Source organism: Pleuronectes platessa, chromosome 8 (genome assembly GCF_947347685.1).
Source record: "Pleuronectes platessa chromosome 8, fPlePla1.1, whole genome shotgun sequence".
Lineage (NCBI taxonomy): Eukaryota > Metazoa > Chordata > Actinopteri > Pleuronectiformes > Pleuronectidae > Pleuronectes > Pleuronectes platessa.
Genome location: NC_070633.1, coordinates 15,346,288 through 15,367,819, shown reverse-complemented (window position 1 = coordinate 15,367,819; position 21,532 = coordinate 15,346,288). Strand labels below are relative to the sequence as shown.

At 42.1% G+C, this 21,532-nt stretch overlaps 1 protein-coding gene across 2 annotated transcripts; it reads left to right on the top strand.

Annotated features, from left to right (window-relative positions):
- The first annotated feature begins 501 nt into the window (after positions 1-501).
- On the top strand, positions 502-21,251 carry atg2a (autophagy related 2A). 2 transcript variants are annotated; one of them, XM_053429291.1, is made up of 42 exons: positions 502-1,063; positions 1,412-1,574; positions 2,420-2,569; positions 3,062-3,164; positions 3,544-3,688; positions 4,072-4,308; positions 4,411-4,510; positions 5,333-5,497; positions 5,901-6,043; positions 6,378-6,456; positions 6,631-6,880; positions 7,062-7,203; positions 7,904-8,002; positions 8,759-8,914; positions 9,066-9,339; positions 9,656-9,728; positions 9,926-10,094; positions 10,194-10,336; positions 10,604-10,725; positions 10,862-11,010; positions 11,209-11,341; positions 11,488-11,672; positions 11,754-11,834; positions 12,202-12,308; positions 12,404-12,496; positions 12,640-12,710; positions 13,269-13,345; positions 14,101-14,271; positions 14,519-14,645; positions 15,165-15,388; positions 15,472-15,701; positions 15,794-15,929; positions 16,384-16,611; positions 16,816-16,917; positions 17,312-17,396; positions 17,665-17,818; positions 18,022-18,091; positions 18,211-18,293; positions 18,476-18,597; positions 18,710-18,864; positions 19,159-19,317; positions 19,534-21,251. In XM_053429291.1, the coding sequence occupies exons 1-42, from the start codon at positions 893-895 to the stop codon at positions 19,768-19,770; spliced, it is 6,063 nt and encodes a 2,020-aa protein (XP_053285266.1). In that variant the 5' UTR covers positions 502-892; the 3' UTR covers positions 19,771-21,251. The 2 variants fall into 2 exon arrangements, with proteins under 2 accessions (XP_053285266.1, XP_053285265.1); XM_053429290.1 differs by having other exon boundaries at positions 4,057-4,308.
- The last annotated feature ends 281 nt before the right edge of the window (positions 21,252-21,532 follow it).

The following is a 21,532-nucleotide window of genomic DNA, read 5'->3' as shown; positions in this document are numbered from 1 at the left end:
CAGCAGGGGGCAGCCTCAGGACATCAAATGGAAACAAGCTGCAGCAGCCTGTGACTCTTGTAAAGCGTCCGAAGAAACTACTGGGTTATTCTCTAACAATAGGTTTTTAAAGCATGTTAAATTATCCAGTATCTAAATTCCAAAAATATAAAAGTGACTTTTAAGTATGGCTGTCATATATGTAGTAAAGTAAAAAATATTTTCTCTGAAGTGTGTATCAAAAGCAGCATAGAATGACACGAACACACACACACACACACACACTATAATTTGTCCATGGTCAAGTGGTTGCTCTCCAACAAGAAGGATACTTTAAAGACAGTTACTTTAAACGTTAAAATATTCACTCGTATAAACAGTTCTCCAGCTATGTGTGAATATTTTGGAGAGTTAAATTGAAAGAAATTGCTCATATTAAATTGTTTGGACCTTACAAAGATGGCGCCGGAGTTGAGACTAGAATCGAGCGCCTCGCTTCCGGGCTTCGACGTGATGACGCACGTACGCTCGCCATACCATCAGTCGGCGTACGATAACAATAAACAACCCTGAAACAAGAGATCAGCACAGACGGGACCTGTCGCTCCGAATCAAGTCGAACTTAGCGGAAACATGAGCTGACACAGCCGCGGACGTTTGGACTAAAGTGTCTTCAAGTAACGCGGGAGCCTCGTCCGCCCTGACACCAAGTATTTTCTGTCTTTTGTGTCAGACATAGGGGAGAAGTAGAGTAGCGGTTCGCCCCTTCCTTAGCCCCTTGTAGCTAGCCGTGGCTCATTCCTTGTTCTTTGCACACTTCGCGGTCGCCTGTTATGCAGTTGCCAGAGGACTGTAGCCGCACTCGTTCTCCTGCGCCACCTCTTCGCTCCCTCTCCCCGCTCTCTCCGTCCCTATGTCTCGCTGGCTCTTCCCCTGGTCGGGCTCTATCAAGAAGCGGGCCTGTCGGTACCTCTTGCAGCACTACCTCGGCCACTTTCTGCAGGAGAGGCTGAGCCTGGACCAGCTGGGCTTGGACCTGTACAACGGCAGCGGTGTCATCAAGGAAATCAACCTCGATGTCTGGGTGAGTTACTGGAGGATGTTGTTTTTGGAACTGGTGGCTGTCTCCGGCCACAGCGGCAGTCGCCGTGTGTTTTTGTTGGACTCGTGCTCCCCTGACTGTTTCGCAACTGCTCCCGGAGTTCAACAACAATCTCCAGCGTCATGCTCTCAGCCAGGCTCGCGTTTCTTCGAAGAAGTGCACTCACGGGAAAGACATCATCAGGCCACCAGATTAGCTGCATCTGTCATTACTGTCTAACACTTCCTCTTCTGCTAGCTATACACTTCACCTGCACCTTGAGACAAATGTGAAACAATTACTCTCATTTCTTTTACTTTGACACGTCTGACTCTTCCCTGTTTACTCAAGGCGGTCAATGAGCTGCTGGAGTCTCTGGGAGCTCCCCTGGAGATAGTGGATGGCTTTGTGAGCAGCATAGTGGTGACCATTCCATGGCAAGCGCTCCTGACTGATCACTGCACCCTAGAAATTTCTGGTCTTCAGATAACATGTCGACCAAAGTACCGGACCAGTAAGTTTACTCAAATACAGCTCTTGACATCAGTCAGCCTCAGGATGAGTGAGGGGATCTCCACAATTTGTATCCTCTCCTGGTTTGAGGTGTTTGGACCAAATACCTGATTATTCTAAAGACTAATTTGTCCCTTTATTCATCACTGTTACATTCATTCTATTGACCTCATGGTACACAATAGTACACAGATAAATGTCTAATATTCGACATGTAAGAACAACAGAAAAATATGCAAACATCAGGGTGGATGGCTCCAAGCATCCAGACGGCATCATTTCAATGCAAGTGTATTTATCATGTGTGTGTTCTCCAAAATTAAATCATGTATCTACAGCTACAATTAATCACTTACATGATGTAATAGATAGTTCTAAATATTAGTTCTTAATTAATCCAATCCTGTGGTGTTTTATTTCAGTCCAAGGTGGTAAAGACTTTATATAGGTGAAAGTCCAAAAACTTAACAAAAATAATCAGTAATCTGTTACATATGAAGAAGAACAACACTTTATCTTTACATGTGAGTAACTGGCTCTGGAGGTTTTTGCGTGACCGAAATTATTAATTTGCTACCATTATAAAAATAATTTCCTGACAATCTCAAGAAATCATCTCAGCTCTGAGTCTACAAATTGCCCTGGAGGTGCCACACAAATCTCCATGTTTAAAATTCTCAATTCAATGTAGAGCACGCATGTCACTTACATGTTGTCTCTGCTAAAGCACAGAGAGAGAGTGAGTGTGAATAGTCGATGCAAGGCTGGTTTTTAGTCTTCAGCTATAACGCATTTACACTGAAGTACAGACATGACTGAATCACACATGGTTTTGTTTGCATTCAGGTGGGGGCTGGGACTCCCAGGGCTGGTCAACCAGCATGACCTCCAGCATGCAGTTGGCTCAGGAGTGCTTGAAAGACCCCCCAGAGGCGTCCGAGGAGCCGCCTGCCCCACTGGAGGGGCTTGAGATGTTTGCACAAACCATTGAGACTGGTGAGTCAAAGATGTGTGTGAGTTAGTGTGTCCTGTCTTTGTAAACAAATCACACAGTCAACATTAGACAAGCAAACTTTCCCTCAGTAAACTTTGTACACACGGACAATAGTAGTGGGGCAAAGTATATTTTCATACAAAGTATAAGTAAATGCACTTAATTCTGTTGTGTTAAATTGACACATTTTTCTGGAATATAATTCAAAGGGATTATGTGTTTGTAAGATCCTAATGAAGATCTGTTCTCGATACAGGTATGTGTTGGTCTGTCTTTCCTTATGCTTGTCACTCACAGAATAAATTAAACTTATTCCGCCTGAGGAGTTTTTTCCCAAGTAATCAGCAAGACTTCTGTGATCTTGTTTTTACGATATTAGTTAGAATATTTGTCCACTTAGATGAATACGTGTTCACAACTAAGAAAAGATATTCTGAAACATCAGTACTAATGAAACTTTGAATGTCTGTCATCTCTTCTGTGTGTCTGTGCAGTCCTTCGTCGTATTAAAGTCACCTTCATTGACACTATCGTTCGCATCGAGCACCAGCCCCAGGACCTGGAAACAGGCATTGCCTTAGAAATGCACATTAAACGGTAGGTTTGAGTTCATGTTTCAAGAAACACTTGGCTATTTTTTGTTGTGTAAGGCCTTTGGATTTTTGCCCCTCCCTCTCTGTTGTGAAGAGATCTAGGTGCTTGTGATGTCACTGTACTTCAGAGGTTCAGACCACAATTTTAAGTACTACTTCTACTGATGATATCATTCAGTGGGATATTGATTTTCAAAGCGTGGCATCTTAAACTAATTCCCTCGCCGTCACAGTGCAGGTGTGGATGCCTCATCATTGGCTCTGGAGGAATAGCAGCCCCCCTTTCTTCTCAATTCCTGACAGCTACCCTTTTTCCTAGATGTAGTGAATATATATTTTTTGTCATAGCACTAAATAATGTTGTTTGCATGGTGTTGCTCTAGGCTGGAGTACTTTGACGAGGCGGTGCGAGATCCAGCCAGCCAGACTGCTGTGCCAGTCGACATCCACCAGCCACCTGCCTTCCTGCACAAGATCCTCCAGCTGAGCGCTGTCCAGCTGTTTTATGACAGCAACGGCACAGTGCAGGTGATGGACACCACAGTGACTTACTAAGCAATCCTTTTTCTGCACAGTTATCTACCCTCATAAAACATTTTATGCACTGTCTAATGTGTGGATGTGAATCTGAGGGTTCTAAAGGTGCCATGTTCTTATTATTAAATCAGAGGAAGTCTCAACCTCTTTCAAACTGAGATGAGTTAATTTAGTTCTCCTGCAGTGATGACTGCATTTTATGCAAATTAAGAAAGCTTTTATTTTGTATGTGAATAAATGGCAGCGATTGCTTTTTGTGAACAAGGATATGTTTCACTATATCTTTATCCATCCTGACAAAAATCCTAAAGTAATATTTTATGTATCAACAATATATAACAAGAAACTTAATTTTTCAGAGTTTTCCTGTGCAGGTACACCCAGATTCAGCACAGGCAAGTGAAGGAGAGGAGGAAGAGGAAGAGGAGGAGGAGGAGGAGGAGGAAGAGGAAGAGGAGGAGGAGGGGGGTGAAGAAGTTGATGACGCAGAGCCAAAGCCCCTGGCTGCCCCTCACTGTCCTCCATCTCAGCCACTGCTCATAGGAAGCTGCTCTGGTTTCATCGAGACCACCGTCAAGATCAAAAAGAACGACATGCTGCCTGGACCAAAGGTGTGTTGGCGTGTTCATGTGTGGTCATACTGAAGGTTTAGTAAACGCAGCTGTTCTCTCATATTGACTCTTGTATCCTGACTCTTTCTCTGTGTTCATTAGTTGGAGTTGGATGGGAAGGTGGGCTGTGTCCACATGTTGCTGACTCCAGATCAAATAACTCATCTGACAGACCTGCTGGCAGCCCTCTGCATAGAAACTGGTACGCTCCCTAAAACATTGCTAAACTAAACTAATGCAAGGGCAAAGACTGCTTTTTCACTGACTGCTCCAGATCTAAACAGTTTCAATTACATTTTAATTCAAATTGGAATTAGCATGTGATTAATCTATAATGGGTATAATGTCACTTGCCCTTTTGATTAAAAAATAAAACCTAAGGCCAGTTATGTAACCAATTTAAAATTGCCCCAAAATGCAGACACTAATAAATAAATATCTCCTAAATATGCTTGATGTCAAAAAAATGCCCCACCTTGCAATGTCAAAGAAAGATTGAAAAATTCCTATGTTTATGTTCTATCTTTCCACCACGTTTAATGGAAATCGATTCAGTAGCTTTTGCATAATCCTGATGACAAACTAACCATCCAAACAACAGACATTTGAAAATATAAACTCATCTTTGGAGGTAATAATAATCAAATGGATATTAGATTTTTTTCTTATTGCAGATATAGAATTTATATTCAATGTTAGAGAACTATCCACCACCCATCCTTCGTGTTTATGATGAGTAAAAGGTACTCTCTTGCTTACACACATACACACACAAAATAAGACCATAAATTCACTACTTATTCATTTCTTATTACTTGTTTGGAAACTAGGAGGAAATTGTGTGCCCCCGAGACACAGCATAATAATCCTGAATAAACCTGTTCTGTTTCCCCAGTAGCTCATAGCAACACATTAAGATCTCAGACATCTACAAATGCCTCATAAACATGAGTTCACACACTCTCCGTCTGGTTCCCTTCCACGCATATTATGAATTCATTTCTTTGTCCTCTGTCTCACTCAGAGCCAGATACTAAGTGTGGTGGAGTCCACAGCCGCCCGTTGGACTCAGACGACCTGCGTTTGATTGAGGATGATCTCAGTAAACAGCTGGGTTCCAGTCCCAGGGACAGGGAGTGGGATGAAGAACCCGACCTGGAGCCCTATGTCACCGGCCTGGAGAATGGAGGTACACAGAGCAGCAAACGTTCACGTGTTATGTATCTTTCTGAGATGCAACACAACTTTAGTAGACCTGAAACTGAAGCATGAAGTTTATAATCATGCCAGACACTGACATTTTTATTTATAATATATAAAAAGCCTCATTTCAAAGTGAGGTATTGTTTTACTTTAACTAGACAGACATCCAGTTTACTTAATGGTAATGCAGCTCCAGCCCATCAAGGACCTGCAAGACAGGTTACACGCAAATATACAGGACCAGAGCTCTTGGGCCGTCACACAGTACATATTGAATAAAATGAGCACTGATTTGAAAATAGTTCTGCTTCTCCCTTCCCAACATTTTGGTATTTAATGCTATTTATGCTTTAAATGTTGTTCATGTGTGTGTGTGTGTGTTCCTACAGAAATGTTTTTCTCAATGGGTCCTGCTGGGATGAGCAGTAGCGTGACATCTGTGCGATCAGGCAGCGAGCTGTCAGACAGTGATATGGAGTCCTCTACACACAGTCTTGCCAGCTTCACACAGCCTGTATCACTTTCTGGACAGGTACTGTGTGTGTTTGTGTTTGTGTTTGTTTGTGTGTGTGTTTGTGCGTGCGTGCGTGCGTGCGTGTGTTAGCAGATGGCTGTTGTCCCAAGACTGAAAACCATCAGAGAATGGAAGATAAAATCCTTGATTTTTTTTGCTCCTTTATCAGAACAAGAAGCTTTAATTAGGAGCCAGTCAATATAAGTATTTCATTGTATTTGTATTTTACATTAGTATTTTTAATGATACCAGATTAACAGAGAACAGAAAAACACAGAGCTGGAACTTGTGGCTTGTAAATGTACTCGTCAATTCAAAGCAATCTTATTTCCACTTTGATTTTTTCTGCCAGGGCATGATGAACTGTCCCAGGAGGTATCCTGTAGCGGGCTCTCTGTCGAATCTACCGCAGGCCAGCAGTCGCACCAGAGGTAAAATCTGAAATCTGAAAACTAAATATAAAATACTACACTCACAGTCAGACTTTAAGTTGTTCTTTAACATACTTACATCTTAAGCTTCCTTACTGACTCTCCCTTACTTTTCATTCATTTCTGAACAAAATATGATGACATAAGTCAGAACTCTCGTCCTCTTCCTTGCAGGACGCTCACACAGTGGCCAATCAGAGCAGCTGAAGCCTGAAGCTTTGTTGCGTCTGACGCTTGGCGGGCTCACCCTAACCCTTCTGCAGGAGGACCAGCCCACTAGCCTTGACAGAGCCTCATCATTGACGCAGGTGTCTCAGGTGTTCTTCCGGGAGTTGGCCTTCTTCAAAGACAGCATGTTCAGTGAGAGAGACTTCCAGCATCTGAGAGTTGGCTTTGCCAAAGCCTGTCCACACTCTCATCTGAGGTAGAAAAACACAGACACATATTTGTCCTTGCACAGTTACATTTCATTGGACATATCTTTACCATTAAAATGTCTTATTGTAGAATGCTGCAAGTTTTAAGGCACTTATTTAGGATTTATTCTCTTCACTGAGAGTGACTCATTTTTCTGTCTCTCCTCTCCTCTGTGTCCTCTTTCCCAGGCTGACGGGAGCAGCAGTGCAGGTTGCTTGTGAGACACGAAGCGGCAGGCGCCACAGCCGAGCTGTGACCTCTGACCTTTCCTTCAGCAGACTGGAGCTGTTAGAGTGCCTCTGGGAGGACGGAAATCCTCAGTACAGTGAGGTAGAACTCTTAAGACAGTTACTCTTAAATTACAGCTTCTTCACATTAGGTCATTGTATTTTAAATGAAGCAATTATCGAACAAGAAGGGCGCTCGGTGAGTGCAACCGCCCATTTACTGGGCCCTTCCTTGGGTCATGCCGTACTTCACTAAATTTGTATATCAATTCAAGAGTTTTTGAATAATCATCCTGACAGACAGATGGCAATGAAAACATCCTTGGCAGAGGTAATAAGGGATCACAAAAGTAATTGTAAAGTGTACATGTATGAGTGAACACTCTTAGCACAGCTGCTCTTCACAACGTCTTATGTTTGACTGAGAGCATGGAAACATGATAAGCGGTAGGCGTATAGATAACCCATTACTGCAATGTGCGCAGTCCAATTCCTAACTTGTTGTAGGTCATGACCCGCTCTCTCTCGGCTCTCGATTCCTTTCTCAAGGCTATCCATTAAATAAAAATCCCCCAAAACAATGAAAAATCACATGCATAGTGTGAAGAAAATTACCATTTATACTGCAATATGAATAACAAATATGTATCAGATTTAAAACCACAAATGGAATGTGACCGAAGCTAATCATTGTAGATGGTAATGTTTTTTGCCTCTTGTCTGAAGGAAGTTTATGTTTGTTTCACTGTAATTTAGCTGATGATGATGAATTTAAATTTCAATGTGTCTGTGTCCCTTTCCAGCTGCTTCAGTTCCAGAAATCTGGTCTGTTCACAATTGGAGCTGCAGCCAGACCATGTGCCCAATTACACTACAGCCTCAGTGAAAGAACCCTGCGCAAGGTACACTTTTAAACACACACATACACACAGCCCATGTTCCTTCTATTTCGATGTACACAATAAGCTGTTATAATAACTTTTGGTAGGTAAGTAGTTAAATATTTAAGTGCCTCAGTGTTAACACCAGATTGGACAAAAACTGCTGTTTGTGGAAGGCCTGTGAGAGTTAGCATGATCCCATGTTAAACAACTTTAAATAGTAAAACAGCAATTCTTTGCAGCAGCAATTGTTTTGTCATGATAGGTTTATAGTTACAAAGTTACATTATATTGGATTTTACTTTTAATGATGTATGATGTCAAAACTGGTACGTTTGTTACAGCCTTACAATTAATATTAGTAACTGCTTTGAAAAAGTTCCCAAAATCCTAGATTTTCCAGTATTACATACCTTTTATTGTTTTCTAGTGTTAAATAATAATAATAATAATAATATAATTTGAATAATAATATTCAAATTATACTATTTTTAAAAAGATATTTCCATTTATTTACTATTTGTTTATCTAAAATGTTAAACTTGGAGAAGGAAAACAGCTTTGGCCCCAATAAAACTAAATAACTGGACTTGAACTGGGACACTGCAATAACTGTATGTTTACTGATGCCAACATAAATATGTATTATAAAATCTCAAATGTGTTTCTACGAAAAGTTTGTAACAAAGTGTGTCATGTCCCTGGAGCATGACATGATAACAGATCAGAAATACATCACTATCAGTCTTGAACATGTGTGTGTGTTTGTGTTGCCAGGGTAAACAGCGGGTAGTGCGGCGGGACAGTGTGGTGCGGGTGGAGCTGGGGGAGCTGTGTGCCGAGTTGGACCTGGACATCCTGAGTCGCCTGGGGAACCTGAGCAAAGCCTTCAGCCACTGCCCCACACAGAGAGCTGGACCTGGACTTGTACAGGTTGGAGCCCACATTCCATTTTGAAATAATGTTAGATTTGCCTGATATAAAGTATCCCACCATGTCTGACCAATCATATTTGACATGAACAAATCAAATGTAAAATCCATGTGCATCTAACTAAGATGTGTCTCACTTTCTTTTCTCTCAGACCCAGAGCAGTGAGCTGTGCTCCTCCTTCACCCTCCTCTCCCCACACGCTGTCCTCAGGCTGCGTTTCCCCATTCCTGACCTGCGGCCCCTCCCTGAGCGTCGGCCCCCAACTCAGAGGGCAGTGCGGCAGGAGATCTTGGTGCTTGAGCTGACAGACCTAGAACTGAAGCACCAGGAGGCCCCGGACCTCCAGGGCAGCCAGACCACGCCGGGACAGCCGTGGGCTCCCTGCCTCACCCAGCTGCTGGAGGCCTCCTTCACCGATCTGCACGGTGGGGAGTCTGCAATTGTTTCTGAAGTTGTCAACCGATGATCAATGAAAAGAGCAACTAAAGCTCGAATCTCTGGGTACATGTGTTAAAAAGACGCCATAAATAAGATAATTATTGCCGTGGTCAGGCTGCATGATATCAGCCTGAATAAAGTCTGACCCTGAAGACCTGGGCGTCAAATGGAGACTGGAGTTCAAACATATTATAAATCACTGTGTTTAATGTTGACAAATACTGATGAACATTTATTGGATATTTATATACATGTTTCTAAATAATAAATAGGGAGACTTACTGATGTGTTGTGTCTCACCAGGGTCATATGAGGGCTGGGAGGGCGGCTCTTTCCCCTGCATCAGAGTGAAGAGGAACCGTGACTCTCTCCCCAGGTCAGTTGTGATAATCTAAAAATTACGTATTTCATGAAAACTATATTATCTATTTAGTCAATAATTTGATTGCAATCAATATTAAAGCTCTTCAGGAAAAATGTCTGCTTCTAAAATGACTCATGATCGATCTTCAAATCAGACAGATATTGTTAAAATCTACTCCCCTTTGAAAATGGATCTTTCCCAATGAACAGGTTATCAGTGCATGTGCGTGGAGGTGAGGCTCAAGGCCCGGCAACCGGTCTGAGTGGGACCAATCTCATCAGGGACCTGGGGGCCGCCTTCTTTGAAAGTCACTGTGAACTCAACGACAAAGCCAGCTCTCCGTTCTCCTCCAACCGCACCATGTTTGAGACTGAGGAGGTGCGGTGATGCACACAAAATATGACCTATCTCTTTTATCAGCCATTTTATCAACATTCCCTGATTTAAACCTTGTTCTCTCCTCCGTCCTGGTTTCAGATGGTGATTCCAGCCGATCCAGAGGAGATGCGTCAGTTTCAGGCGCAGTGTGTTGCTCAGTGTCAGTGTGCTGTTGACATTAGCCTGCCGCTGGCCTACATCCTTCTGCCCAGCAAACAGGCTTTCCAGAGCGTCTACAACAGGTATTTAGAGACTAGTGTAAAGTGATCTTTTCATCCAAGCTCAGATCATCCAGGTATCACCTCAAAACTTGGAAAATGCTATAAATTATCATAAGTAGATTATCTTCGATAAAATAGATTATTTTTGGTTTATAAGATTTTATTGTTCTTCATGTTCACTCAAAGTGGTCGGTTTTATTGACCTTTTTATAATGCTGCTTTTTCCTTGTACGTTGATCATGAATCCGATGACCAATACTTTTCTCCTTCCACCTCTTTCCCCAAAAGGATCAACAATGACCTGTTGATGTGGGAGCCTCCTCCCCCTCCTCCCCCCTCAAGCCACAGCCCCGACCACAGCCGCCATCGTCTTGACGAGTTCCAGCTCTGCAAGTCGGCCTTCAGACTGGGTGAGTTATACATGTAGTTCCATGCCTGCCCAAACTTCTTTTTATTAATCAAGCAGGTTTAGTGTTATATTTGACGGTTGATCCTCCATTGTTGAATGACAGTAAACTGTATATTTCCATCTCTTTTCCCTCACAGATTCTGATTCAGAGGAGGAAGAGCCTCCATTCTACTTGGCCAGTGAATCAGCTGGAAAGTCAGGTCTGCGCCCAAACCACAACCTGAGCCTCCTCTCCCTCACTGTGATTATCGGCCAAGGACGGCTTCAAGCCAGAACAGACAGAAAGGTTAGGCGGATGACTGCTCAACATACATTAGAAGGACATTTCCCATCATGTTGGCACTGATGAGTTTAACGGCATCAGGTCTTAAATATTGAATCTGGTCATTTGTTTTGTTTGGTAGTGTTACAAATCAAAAATTATGTGTATTTATGCCATATAATTTGTGTGTTTAACCCTCCATATTCAATTTCGTTGATTCAGGAGGACCAGAGTCATGGGGAGATTGTACTCGACCTGGAGGGAGGGAAGATTTTCAGTGTGGCGCAGCACCAGAATGACCCTAATCTCAATTTCCTGTGTCTGGAGAGCAGACGAGTAGAGCTCTATCACAAAGGTTCACATTGTCCTGTTGTTTGCAAACTTTTATATGCAACATAAATATTATTAGCCTATTTATATTATGTTACAGTGTATTTAATACTAAGTAGGAAAGGTATTGTATCTTCATCAAGCCTATTTTATTTCCCGTCATCACTGCAGCGGTGGTAAAAGACACCCCCATCCCACAACGGTTGGAGATGCCGAGCTTCACTCCCCCAAAACACTTGGACCCTACCATCTACCCCACAGAGGTGGGTGTGAGCAGCGTGAGCGGCAGGGAGGGGGAACTACAGATGTTATCCACAGCCATCAAAATCACACTGGACCTCGAGAGGAATGTTAAGGTACGTCCTCATCACTTACCTGAGTTTGGTGTCGCTACTTGTTTGAACTGAATTAATGCTTGTTTCCGTGTCTCCTTGTAGGAGTTCCTAGTTGCCGTTCGACTTCAAGGTGCCACCATGAGACATCACATGACGCAGACCAATCAGAGCTGGCATGAACAGGTAAGAAGCGTTTCAGATCATGTTTTCTTCTGTGTTTTCGTAAGCTTTTAAAGTTCATCGACTTAAAGCTGCTTACACTGTACACTCTGTAAGTGGTTTCTGTTTGTATTTTATCTGTCCTTATTGTGCACACCTTGTATCACATTTTTGAGGGAATGACCATGAAAGGAAATTGCGGGGATTAAAACCAGTTACTGGTTATAAAATTATTAGTTCTTGGTATTTTACGATTTCATTTTCAAGCATCTTTATATGTTTTTGTCTTATTTCCTACTTTATTTGCATTTTGAGCAATCTTCAGTTAAAGTTATCAAATTAAGTGGATATACTTTGTTATATTCTGTATCTAATACTGTGTTTCTTAAAGCTGGTCGACTTCCTGGATGTCATTGATGATCCCATTCTGGGATACACAGCACCTGCTGTCATCACTGTCCTCCACACGCACCTCGCTACCTGTGCCGTCGACTACAGGTTTGTTAATGAAAAGATGTTTTACATTTAATAGAAATGTAAATTATGCCCTTTGACTTTTTTCCACTGTCCTCATTTGCCTCTCTGTTCGACAGACCTCTGTATCTGCCTCTGAGAGTGTTGTTCACTGCAGAGTCCTTCTCTCTGTCCAGTAACATTATCGTCGACACCGCCACCTTCCACCTCAGGTATAGCATCCATTTAATACAGCACACACTGAAATCCTCTTGAGAACGATAAACAGCACAGTAAATGTTTTTTTAAATGTTGTTGTCGGTGGGTAGCAAATTATTAAAATAAGATATTTATGTATTTGCTGCGTTGTATTCAGATTCATCCTGGATGACTCTGCTCTCTACCTCTCTGACAAATGTGAGATGGACACCGTTGACTTGAGGAGAGGTAAGGCTCATGATGTACATGTGTTGCTGTGTATCGTGGTAGAAAATGCAATTGAAACAACAAAACCGCTGCGCTTAATGCTGATTCTCTTTTAAATGATACAATTACAATTTGAAAGCCCACTTGACTTATGATGTATCTGCCATTTTGTCTTTCACAAAATTTCTCAAGGACTTGCAGCACTGTCAAGTACAAAGTGGACAAAAAAACAGGAAGACAAAACATCAAAGACTACAACAAAAATAATACAATAACATTTGAAATCAGAGAGAGCTAATTATATATTACAAAATCTAAAAACACAGACAACAAATTAGATAATACAACATAATTTACACGTAATGACAAAAGGACAGGATAAAGGACACACAAAAAATGAACATTTAAGAAAAAGTACATTTTAAGAGATAACACAGAGTCTAAACTTCTTCATCAGGCACAAACCAACGAAAAGGTTTAACATTTTCATCTATATTTTTTAACCTGCACATGAAATATGTGTGTTTATGTTTTTTGTTCACTGTAATGAAAACCACCACTTGTCTGTTTGTCACACAGATTATGTGTGTGTCCTGGACATCGACCTGCTGGAGCTGGCCATCACCACATGGAAAGGCAGAGATACAGTTAAATTGGTGAGTACTCGCCATTTGTTTATATACCTGTTTCCTTCACTAACACGCAATTATGATGCACCACAAAAAAACACAGAAAAAGAAAAAAGATTATCATAATTCCCATCACAAACCACTAACAAGCAGAGGCCCTGTTTATATTTATTTTCACCATAATGAAGTTCCTCTGTAGGAATAGCTTCAGATGTGAGACCTCTAATTTATGACGAGGATCACTTTTCAGTCGGAAATGGAACTTAAACAAACAAGGGGCAGTAAATACGATGATGCAGCCGTCCTTTTAGCCAATCAGTAACAAGGTGGATAAATGTGTGAAAGGTCAGTTTGAAGTCTGCGTGTGCAAATATATTTTGTAGGATTGATTTTAATTGTCCAGTCTAGTCAATCTTATGTTAATATCCGGCAGGTGTATTCTTATTATCAATTGTTTCATTTAAAATGTCCAGCTTTCTTGACATTGGTTTACAAGTCTGGTATTTACCTACACTTCCCTTGAATTTCAGAAACACGACGGATCTAATCTGAAAAACACAAAAATACTTAACAAGTGCAGAGGACAACTATATTGATTCTTTGTCACTTCTTTTACTCGAAAATTGAAAAATCTACTTCTCAGAAAAATGACTGCAGACGTGAGATTAACAATTTACAGATTTATAATACATGGTTTGATTTTAAACAGAAAAAAATCGTATAGAATGTGAGTCTGTTGTTTTTCTTTGTGTTCTTATTATGTGACTTTTCGTCACCTCCAGACTCAGCCTCTCTTCGAGCTCCGTTGCTCCAACAACGTGGTCCACCTGCACACCTGCGCTGATTCCTGCGCCGCCCTCGTTAATGTGCTGCAGTACCTGGTCGCCCAGGGGGACCTGCACCCCCCACTGCGACACGCCTCACCCACTGAGATCGCCGGCCAGAAATTACCAGTAAGGACTGTGTTTGCACTGGAGAACAACAATGATGAATGGATAAGAATTTTTAATGGATTTTATGTTGTGATGATTTTCCCTTGTACTTCAACTCAGAAAGCAGTATGTCATGAATCCAGTGACACAATTCAGTAAATGACACATGTCATGAGCAACGATAAGAATATAATGACTTGAGTTAATGTTGACAAGTGGTATAAAGATCCCGTGAAGTTAAAGTCTGTGTGATCTTCTGTCTTGTCAGCTGTCAGAGACCCCTGCCTCTGTGCTGCCCTGCCCTCCAGCTGAAACCGCTGAGATAAACCAGTACGATCTGGCTGATGCCTTAATAGACACAGAGAAGAGCTACCGAGAAGACAGCTCAGATCCAGGTACTGCATAGTTTCTCACTGTTTTTGCTTTTTGCTTAGATACAATTCAGGAAATTAGAACTTTAGTATTGTGTCTTTGTGAGTATGTATTGTCACTTCTTGGCTTTTATTGATTATTCTTTATCAACACAATGTATAAATTGCCTATCCAAAATGCATACAAACGGCACAATGAATGTATTTTGTTTTACCTTGGTAAAAATAAATCCACCAATCAGAGGACACCATCAACACCTTATTTGCTATACATTTAAATGAAGGACGATGAGCTCCTCATATGTGAAAATGAATATATTTCTGAGCTCATACAATTGTTAACATACATGATAAATTAGTCCCATATTATACAATGTAGCATATAGTCTTAAATATATTGACATCAGTGCCTTTATGTACCTTTTAATGTAAGTTTTATACCTCTATATTTATGTTGTGGTAAAGTGAGTTTAACTGATTGACAGTGATTGAGCTGCCATTCCAACACAACCTCAGATCTTTGCATAATGTTGGACTTTCCAGGTTCTCCCTCAATGCAGAGAGGCTCACCTGTCTCGGTTTACCTGTTCCCTGGTGAAGCCTCGAAGCGCGGCCCCTCCATCCTGCAGGCGGAGGACTCTGAGCTTGATGGATTGGTTGCCACAGCAACAGAGGCTCAGGTAGATATGATGTCGGAGGAAGGCTCAGACGGCTCCACGGACAACGACGACTTCTGCATCCTGGAGGCTCCTGGCATGGGCATTCCTGTGAGTCTTGAATAACTTCAACTTTTCTCTTTTGTCTTATAAACGTTTTCTTCAACTTGTACCTCACGTGGGATTTGTTACAGCCCAGGGATGGGGAGCCTGTGGTGACAGTGCTAGCCCAGGGGCCAGTCAGGGTGAAGGAGAGTCACTTCTCGAGGCCTCGTGGCAGCTGCGATCTGCTCCGAGCTCCCAGTCGCTTCCCAGTGCCCCAGAGCAGGGTGGTGCTGCGGGAGATCTCTGTTGTCTGGCATCTATACGGGGGGAAAGACTTTGGCGGCAAGCCCATATCCATACATGCCCAGCAGGCAAACCGGTAAAACACACACACATGAAGGTTGATTTACTTTTAAATAATTTATTATACAAGGTTTAAACATTTTTTTTGTCTGTCCTCCTCTCTTCCAGAGGTCGTTCGACCCCTGCTGGTATTCGTGGGTCCCCCTCTCGCTCTGCGGCTTCCTCTCGCCCCCAGAACTCCTGGCGGTGGGCGGGAGGCACCGGCCGCCAGCACACACTGCTGATGGAGATCCAGCTCACCAAGGTATAGTGTTAACTGATGTTTAAAAAGTTCCAGATACATATGGCACTTACTTGTAGCACTTTGTAGTTTGGCTTTTTTGATGCATATGTACTAACATGATTCTTGCTGTTCTTGGTCTGTACACTCATGGTTGAATGCAGTTATTGTAAGATGTTTTGGATCAAAGCCTCAGCTAAATTAAATGTAATGAAATGTAATATAATGTAATGTTAGAATTAAAATAAGAACCCTCAATCCGGTGCTATATTTACTGTAAGTATGATTCCGAGGTGCATGCACTCTAGTGAATCGATTCCATTTTATGTGAATTCATACTTTCAACTTACCTACTTAAAAAAAGGAAAATGTAATACTATTTACTCATGTACTATTTTTACTATTTTTAGCACTTTACATATTAGAAGTTTTTTATGCAGTTTTACAAAACAGTCGCTCTTCCGGCTTTGTCCTCCAGGTTTCCTTCCAGCATGAGTCCTACCAACAGGCAGTAGCAGGGCCGGACGGGGAGGTGTCGCTGCCAGCCGTGGTCACAGCCGGTCCCTTCAACGAGCAGCCCCTCTCCAGGCAGGTGTTCATCGTCCAGGAGCTGGAAGTTCGAGACCGACTGGCCTCCTCACAACTCAACAAATTCCTCTACCTCTACACCAGCGAGAGCATGCCCCGCCGAGCCCACTCCAGCATGGTGAGACCGCACGTGATGAGAGGTTTCTGTGATTGAAATGAACTGACTGGGATTGAACCAACCTGATGCAGCTTAGAGGATCCTTGTTCAGGGAGGGAGGGAGAACTGAATTGAAATATGTCAGCGGCCTTGTACTTTTTTTAGAAAGTATTGATAATGTGATATACAATAAAAGATATTGATTGTGTGTTTTTCTTTTCATAGCTGACAGTGAAGGCCCTGCAGCTGTGCCCAGAGTCTGGCCTTGGTGGTCCAGAGTGCTGTCTTCGGGTCAGTCTGCTGCCACTACGACTGAACATCGATCAGGTAACTCCAGCACCTGAAACTGAATGTTAACAGAAACTTTATCATCCTCTGCAGCCAAACCTGGTGAAGGATGTTTGAATGTGACTGAGTAGAATATTTTTTATAAATGCTTCAGCCAAGGAGAAACAACAACAACAACAAATACATCATTTTGAGTATTAATCAAGCAATCAGTATCAGTATTTTCAATTCGATTCGATTTCAAATAAGTCTTAACAACATTCAGACTAAATAAGGTTTTCAAGGTAAATGATTTCACTTTTTCTTTGTTTTGTGGCTGATAAAGTTTTGCCACATTTCGCATGAATGTTTTTGGGGTATAGATGAGTGAGCACCATTTACTGTGACAGGGCTCCTCCCCTAACCAGCCGGTTTCCTTCTCCTTTCTGTCCAGGATGCACTTTTCTTCCTTAAGGACTTTTTCAGTAATCTGGCTTCCTATGTTAACCCTTACCTGCCTGTGGACCCTGCAACTGAAGGTGAGCTTTGTTGAACAAAAAAAATATATTAATATTTCAAATAGGATCCATTATGCAGTCTTTGCTTTGCTGCTTTTCATGGCGTTATCAATTGAAGTACTATGTATGGTCATTGTGGCATGATACATTGTCACTGGTGGCAAAACGTGTTTAAATTATGACTTAAGTGGATTTTGAGCATGTTTAACATTTCATCCAGTATATAAACAAAAACATGTTGTGGTCAATATGTTTTTTTTTTTTTATATTTCTCTTTACTTATTTTCAGTGAAGGCAGACCCATCCCCGAAGGCGTCTGAGGAGGGAGAGGCAGCTGCTGGTCTGGGACCTGACCTCACAGCATCCGTTGAAACTACCTTCAGTGAGCAGAGCTCCTCCTCTGCAGGTTCCACTTCCTCCTCTGACCAGCCAATCTACTTCCGGTACGTACACACTGATCCACCAGCAGACACGGTCACAGGAGAAAGAGGATTTTGTTGTGAAGTTCAAAAGTGTTCAATCTGTAAACCTAAGGGTAATAAAGAAGAACATGGCTTAGAGCGAGTGCACTCTGCCAGCTTGTCTATGATGAATAAAGAGTTAGTTATTGATGAATCATTTTTCTCTTCTTCTCCCTTTTGTTCAGGGAGTTTCGTTTCACCTCTGAAGTGCCTATCTGGCTGGATTATCAGGGCAAACATGTTGTCATTGAACAGGTGAGAGTCTTCATCTGTCAGCTGGTGTGAGCATCAGATCTGTAGGATTCATTTGCATTTACCAGGAAATAAGTGTCCCCATTATTCACTCTTCTGTCCTGCTCTTTTCTTTATCACAGGGAACGTTTGCAGGGATCCTGATTGGCCTGGCTCAGTTAAACTGTTCAGAGCTGAAGCTAAAGAGTCTCTGCTGCAGACATGGGTACGAACACAAACACCTCTGTCAAAACAAACTGTCTCCTTTGTTGTTTGAGATAGATCGCTCTCCTATGTCTCTCTAATTTAAAACTGACCCAAATTCTTCAGTAGTTTGAGAATGAATCATTATGTTTGAGAAATGTTTTGGTGTTAGTCTCTAAGTCTTTCTTCTGCAACAAATCCTAGTCTCCTTGGTGTGGACAAAGTGATCCAGTACGCCGTCACAGAGTGGCTCACAGACATCCGGAAGAACCAGCTGCCGGGGCTTCTGGGAGGCGTTGGCCCTATGCACTCAGTTGTCCAGCTCTGTGAGTTAAAAGTGCTTTTGTCTGCAAACATATCGTCAGCTTAACATTGTTCTTTATCCTGTTTCATCTACTTGTTAAAACACCTCTTCTCCACCTCTCTGTGTTTCTCCAGTCCACGGAGTGAGGGATCTCTTCTGGTTGCCCATAGAGCAGTACAGGAAAGACGGACGCATTATCCGAGGTCTCCAGAGGGGGGCAGCATCCTTCGGGACCTCAACAGCATCAGCTGCTCTGGAGCTCAGCAACAGACTAGTGCAGGCCATACAGGTACTTGGTCTGTAAAGACAAGAGAGCAGTGACTGTGAATTAAGCAATTTACCTAAGTGATGATATAAGATGGAGAAAATATTGTTGCTGTGTTCAATGTGTGGATAATGTGGAAGTATTTTAGAATATACACAGCCTCAAGTATTTGGTGTCAGGTCAATTTTATATAAATAGCTTAAAATAATACATTTGTCTGACAGCTTTTTACAATATATATATCACCTAATCTATCCATAGACTCTTACTTCAAATGAGGAAAACTAATTTGTGGTTTCTGTCTGCTAATTTTCAAAGGCCACCGCAGAGACGGTGTACGACATCCTTTCGCCAACACCACCTCTGAATCGCTACGCCATCACTGAGGGCCGGGCCCCCTCCAGCCGACCCCGCAGAGCCGCCCAGCCTGCTGACCTCAGAGAGGGTGTGGCCAAAGCCTATGACACAGTCAGAGAGGTATGTCCCCAACACGACCCTCACATTGTGCACTCATTTTTTTCCCCTTTTATCAGTAACTGTGTTGTTGACCTCCTGCAGTAATCTTTAGTGACCTCAGTGTAAATAATCAGGGTGGGGAATCAGAGGTCACAGCCTGAAGGAATAAATATCCTGGTCGTATATTTCACCAAGTTTCCAGCCCGTGCATGATGTTCATTCTCTCTGCTCCTCCAGGGAGTGATGGACACGGCTCAGACTCTGTGCGATGTAGCATCCCGCGGCCACGAACAAAAGGGTCTGCCTGGTGCTGTGGGCGGTGTCCTGCGGCAGATCCCTCCCACTGTGGTCCGACCTTTGATAGTGGCGTCCGAAGCCACGTCCAATCTGCTCGGTGGCATGAGGAACCAGATCAAACCAGACGCCCGGAAGGAGGATTTCCTGAAGTGGCGCACGGAAGATGGTCAAGAATGACGGCGGCTTTTTGTTTCTGTGTGAGAGAGAATGAGTGTGTGTGTGTGAGCACATGAGTGAGTGAGAGTGTGAGAGACATTATTGATATTATCATTTGGGAAAGTCTGATCGAAGGGAGTGAATCATGAGTTTGAATGTGTATTTGCATGTGTGTATGGTCTAAAGAGAATCAGCCTGTGCTCCAATGCAAAAGCAAAGCAAAGACTAATTACTACTGCAGTTACTAACAGCCAGTGTTTTACGTGGCTCCATCATACATGGACGCAGCAGATTTAATTGTTGAGTTGTGCATTCAGCAAGAGCTCTCCTCATATCCTTCCTCTGAGTTAATCACTAGTCTGCAGATGTTCTGTGCAAACATATCACCGTCACACTGATTCTCGATCCTACAAAGGGCAGGAAGGATCATCTCTCTCAAGGTTTGTATTGCTTGTAAGAAAGACACTGATGGGGGGGGGGGGGCTTTTTGTACTCTGAAATGTGCTGCTTTAAACTGTTTGTGTTATGATTAAAAGTAGTGGCACAAGTTTACCTTCTTCGCGTGGAAGCAAAATAGTCTCATGAGCGTCACAGCTCCAGCAGCACCTGTGAAGCTTGTAGCAGAGACAGAGAGTGAAGAGTCAAGGAATTGCCTTTTCCTAACACGCTCCAGATGTTGGCAGATGGTTTTCACCATGACTTCCCAACACCACACTGTGTGACTGGTTCAGCTTCGGCCCCACTACGCACCCACTTCTCTCAGTGCAGTTATTTGTGCCATAAACCTTGCAGAGTGCTCTGTTTGATGAGCTTGTGTTGCCTTCCTCAATCCTGTTCTCTCCCTCTCACAGATAGAATGACACACACCTGACTGAACAAAATCACCTGATCACATGAAGCATCTAAACTGTGTAGCACATTGGATTTTGTTAAAGCTTCTCAAAGTCAAGTTAGACTTAAGTTGTTAACTGTTTTACAAAATGATGCCAGTCGACGTCCCTGCATTACAGCTCATTCGTGCTTGTTTCCATGAGGAGCTTAGAGCCCGGGGCCCTGAATAAACCGACAGCAACTGTCCTCAGAAACGCTTTGTCTACGTCTTTAGATGCCTTCTGCATTTTGTTTCTTTCTTTATGTGTTTTTTATTTTGTCATAACATAAGTATTGTTGTACTCATTTGGAAAATAAGAGTTGAGAGGATGTGAATCTGGTGATGATGGAGGAAGAATAAGGGGTTTTGTGATTAAAAAAAAAAAAAAAAAAGGTTTTACATTTTTATCCTTTTTGTTATTTGGCGTAAGGGATATGTGCGTGTGTGTATGTGTGTGTTTAAGTGCGCGCATGATGCATGTCTGTGATGGTGACAGGCTGATGCCTGTTACATCTCTCGTGTGTAATTACTATTTACTATATCATAAACTGTATGAATGACCTGTATAATACAAAGACAAGGAGTATACACAATTAATACAAAAAATAAAAAATTTGAGTATAAAAATAAACATCGTCTTTGTCTGCTAACTAACACAGTCAACACAATTTAGCATATTGTGTAATTTTAGGTGGTGTAATTTAACAAAATACATTCAGTAATACACTGTTTAATTATACTATTGTACATTACTTGACTATCTCAAGTGAGTATTATGTTACTTTAAAATTCTAGGGTTAGGGTTTTTTACCTTATACATTTATCTAAGAGCTAACTTAGTTACTGCTAACTTTTAAAATGTTTTAGAAAGTTATCTATTAAAAATACATAAATCATGATTCACTAATGAGA

Excerpts from the sequence above, each read along its gene's own strand:
- atg2a (XM_053429290.1), top strand. The coding sequence starts at position 893 with ATGTCTCGCTGGCTCTTCCCCTGGTCGGGCTCTATCAAGAAGCGGGCC. Across the intron at positions 1,575-2,419 it reads TCGACCAAAGTACCGGACCA|GTGGGGGCTGGGACTCCCAG; the intron begins GTAAGTTTACTC and ends GTTTGCATTCAG. Across the intron at positions 11,342-11,487 it reads AGTAGAGCTCTATCACAAAG|CGGTGGTAAAAGACACCCCC; the intron begins GTTCACATTGTC and ends TCATCACTGCAG.